This window comes from Sinocyclocheilus grahami, unplaced genomic scaffold (assembly GCF_001515645.1).
Source record: "Sinocyclocheilus grahami isolate Dianchi unplaced genomic scaffold, SAMN03320097.WGS_v1.1 scaffold758.1, whole genome shotgun sequence".
Lineage (NCBI taxonomy): Eukaryota > Metazoa > Chordata > Actinopteri > Cypriniformes > Cyprinidae > Sinocyclocheilus > Sinocyclocheilus grahami.
This window is the reverse complement of record NW_015505937.1, coordinates 451119-454747: the sequence shown is the minus strand read 5'-3', so window position 1 is coordinate 454747 and position 3629 is coordinate 451119. Positions and strand designations below refer to the sequence as shown.

The 3629-nt window shown below is 35.6% G+C and overlaps 2 gene segments (V, D, J or C); one reads left to right on the top strand and one right to left on the bottom strand.

Moving 5' to 3' along the window:
• Positions 1 to 407: 407 nt before the first annotated feature.
• Positions 408 to 921, top strand: LOC107561110 (Ig kappa chain V-III region NG9-like). The segment is given in 2 exon segments: positions 408 to 473; positions 569 to 921. Coding segments are annotated over 2 exon segments (408 nt in total).
• A 797-nt stretch (positions 922 to 1718) lies between these two features.
• LOC107561109 (Ig lambda chain C region-like) lies at positions 1719 to 3197 on the bottom strand. The segment is given in 3 exon segments: positions 1719 to 2193; positions 3046 to 3097; positions 3189 to 3197. Coding segments are annotated over 3 exon segments (378 nt in total).
• Between the last annotated feature and the right edge of the window lie 432 nt (positions 3198 to 3629).

The window sequence follows — 3629 nt, the reverse complement described above, 5'->3', positions numbered from 1 at the left end:
ACGTGTGTGTGATGATCCTTGTGTCTGTTAAAAACCTGCAGGAACATCTATGGATTTGACATAAAATTTATGAATTAACAGTAATGTTTCTATCCAACTACAGTCAAAAATATTCTCAAAGTCTCTCAGGAGAGAGTCAGGATAATACACTTAAGTTGGTATTGGCAGATTTATTCAAAAGTGAATGATCTGATTCAATTTATAAAAACCTTGCTATTAGAAAATATAAAATTATGAAAAAGATTCATTTTTTCTCATTTCAGTAGCTGTATTTTGTGTCTGTTATTGAGCGACTGTCTTCAGGTAAATGATGTGGAGAGTGTTTGCATATTGATCAGATGCTTCAGTGCTCTGAGAGTGTTTATAGTGCTGTGAGTTTAACACTTCATCACTGACACACACAACAATCTTCATCAACATGACCTTCATCATCATCTTCATCTGGACACTTTCATATTGCTTTATACTACAAGGTGAATAGTGTATATTTGAAATAATATTAATTAAATTATTTTATTACATGTCAAATCATATATTTTTATGGACTAATAAATAGTTTGTTTTTCAGGGTGTAAAGCTCAGATCACAGTCACTCAGACTCCTTCAGTGAAAACTGTCACACCACGAGAAAATGTAGAGATGAGCTGTAAACTCAGTACTGCTACACCCTGCAGCCCAAACCCCTGTGTGTTCTGGTACTTACAGAAACCTGGAGAAGCTCCTAAACTCCTGATTTATTGGACAAACACCCTCCAGTCAGGAACTCCATCTAGATTCAGTGGCAGTGGATCTGGGACTGATTTCTCTCTGACCATCAGTGGAGTCCAGACTGAAGATGCTGGACATTATTACTGTCAGAGTTTTCACTGCAGAACAGATTCTGATGGTGATTGTGTGGGTGATGAGGTGTTCACACAGTGATAAAGAGTGGTACAAAAACCTCCGTCAGTCAGAGTCACAGTGATGAACTGACGCTGCAGCTGCTCAAACATTGTCACTCACTCAACAGTGAAGAAACAAATACGATCTTGATATTAATTTTTTTGAGGTCCATCATTATTTTTTGAAGATTATTAAAATTATTTTGATCATTTTTTTTAGATCTTTTATGGTTTATCTCTTCTACTTTCCACTCACTCATTTTTCAATCCATTATGTATTTTTATAATGCATAATTTCTTTCTTTTTTCTGATTATATATTCATATTCCAAAAAGAACCAGCAGGACATAAAGGTGTTGCTGCTGAATAGTTTATTCATCATCTTCCAGTCAAAAGTCTCCATCCCTAAACAGTTAATTCATAAGTTGTGTAAGTCTTATAAAACTACCTCTCAAACTCTATAACTGTCTCAGAACTGCATGAGCAGAAGTGAAACTGATCCAGTTCAGAGCGTTTAACCGATCAAACAGTGAAACTGTGAGTTTGAATTTTCATGGATATTAAAAATAAAATATAAAGCATTTATTCAGTTTTACACTTGCTGAATGTTAATCTAACCCACTTAATCTTATTCAGTTTGTCTAATATTTTTGAGGTTCATAATGTTTCATCGTGTATCTGCAGGTGTTTTCATGGTCCATTGAGTTAAGTTTCCAAATGTTTTGTTTTAAATGTGAGTTAAAGCCCTGATCCAAAGAAAGACCCAAATCACAAAAAAGAACACAAAGACTTAAAGTTATACAACTGTATTTTATTTATTGAGCAAATTTGAATAGAATCACACCTGAATGATAAAGCACACATATAGTCTTGTATGAAGCACACAAAGCAGAGCAGATGCAGATGCGAGCGACTGAAGCTGGATGTGGAGAATGAAGGAGTCGCTCATGTGCTGTTAGTCTCCATGTGAGACATGAGTGAGAAGAGCAGCAGATCTACTCTGAACACTGCTGTCTCGTCACGTGTCCAGTGAGCGCAGGCTGGCCGCTCCGTGTGGCCTCACAGCTCACTGAGACGCTCTCCATCCACTCCTGCTCAGAGAGAGTCAGGCTGCTGCTCCAGCTGTACAGACCGTCCTTCTCCAGGAGCCCAGCGCTGCTCTCCTGAGACCTGCTGCTCCCGTCCACCTTCCAGCTCAGGCTCCAGTCTGACGGGAAGCCCTTGCTGGCCACACACACCAGTGTCGCTGTCTTCTTTGAGGAGATCTCTGCACTGGAGGGCGGCAGGACGCTCACTTTAGGACGAGTGGCGCCTGACAAACACACAACAGTCAACTCAGTGAAGAAGAAAGCATTTCTCTCCTTTCAGCTTCAGAACAAATATATGAACAATTAATACAGTGATAGTCATTTTAGCAACATTAAACTTCAAGTCACCTGAATTAACTTTTACAAAGCCTGTGATCAGCAAAGCAACGAATATTTGGTGAAATATATTGATATATTGAAGAGTAATTTTCATTATCAAATTTAATGTTACTTTGATTAAAAGCATGAAAGATCAGATGTAAATAAATAGACCTGCAGGAATTCATTACAATTTTTGATGACAGCATGAGAAAATCGGGTACAAAACTTTGCTTTAAAAATAGAAAATAAAACAAAATGTCTGGCATGTGTACTATAACTTTAAAAATAACTTATTCAAATATTATCGTTAACAAAAAATACAATTAAGCAACTTGCAGTTTGAAAATATCTGCAGGCTAATTAAAAATCAACACACTAATCAGAAAATGTAAGTTTAATTACTTTTTTAATTATCTTATTTTATTATCTTTTTTAATCATCACTTAGTAAAATCAAAGTGGTGCCAAAATGACAACCTAATGTAAATTTTATTTCAGTGCATTTAGAATTTAATTATCAATAAATATCAAGTTAACAGAAATGATTATAGTTCACTGGATGAAATAAAAAATGCCATGACAATCAAAACCATCTTTACAATGTTGACTGCCAAACATTCAATGTGAACTAAAAATAAAAAATAGATATATATATGTAAATATAAAAATAGATAAACAAGCATGCATCATTTCTATAGACCAACAAAGTGTTTAACAGTCAGTTGTTGTATTAATAATATTAAATGATTTACTTACTGCCAACATCCAGTTTGGTGCCGCTGCCGAAAGTGACCCACAGTGATAGAAACTAATAGAGCAGCTGAACAAAAACCTCCTGAACGCTTCACTAACTGCACAAACACACATCAACTGAGTCTCCAACAAACACATCCACTCACAGCAGACATTACTTTACTTTTACTTTATATGCTTAGATTACTAAAGCATGAAACTGAATTTATAAAGAGTTAACTTGTATATATATAGTGTGACGCGACTCACAATCAAACAGAGACACGTGTGTGTGATGATCCTCGTGTCTGTTAAAAACCTGCAGGAAAATCCATGGATTTGGCATAAAATTTGGGATTAATGGTGACGTGTCAATCCAACTAGAGTAAAACAATATTCTCAAAGTCTCACGGGAAAGAGTCAGGTTAATATACTAAAGTTGGTCTTGAAGATGTATTGAGAATTAAATTGAATGATACAGTTTTTAATAGTTTGGCTAAACAGAAGATTGACAGATTTTTTACTAGATGTTCTCACTTCAGGAATTGTTTTTTATTACAGGCCTATGACTGAGACTGAGTGACTGTCTTGAGGTAAATGATGTGGAG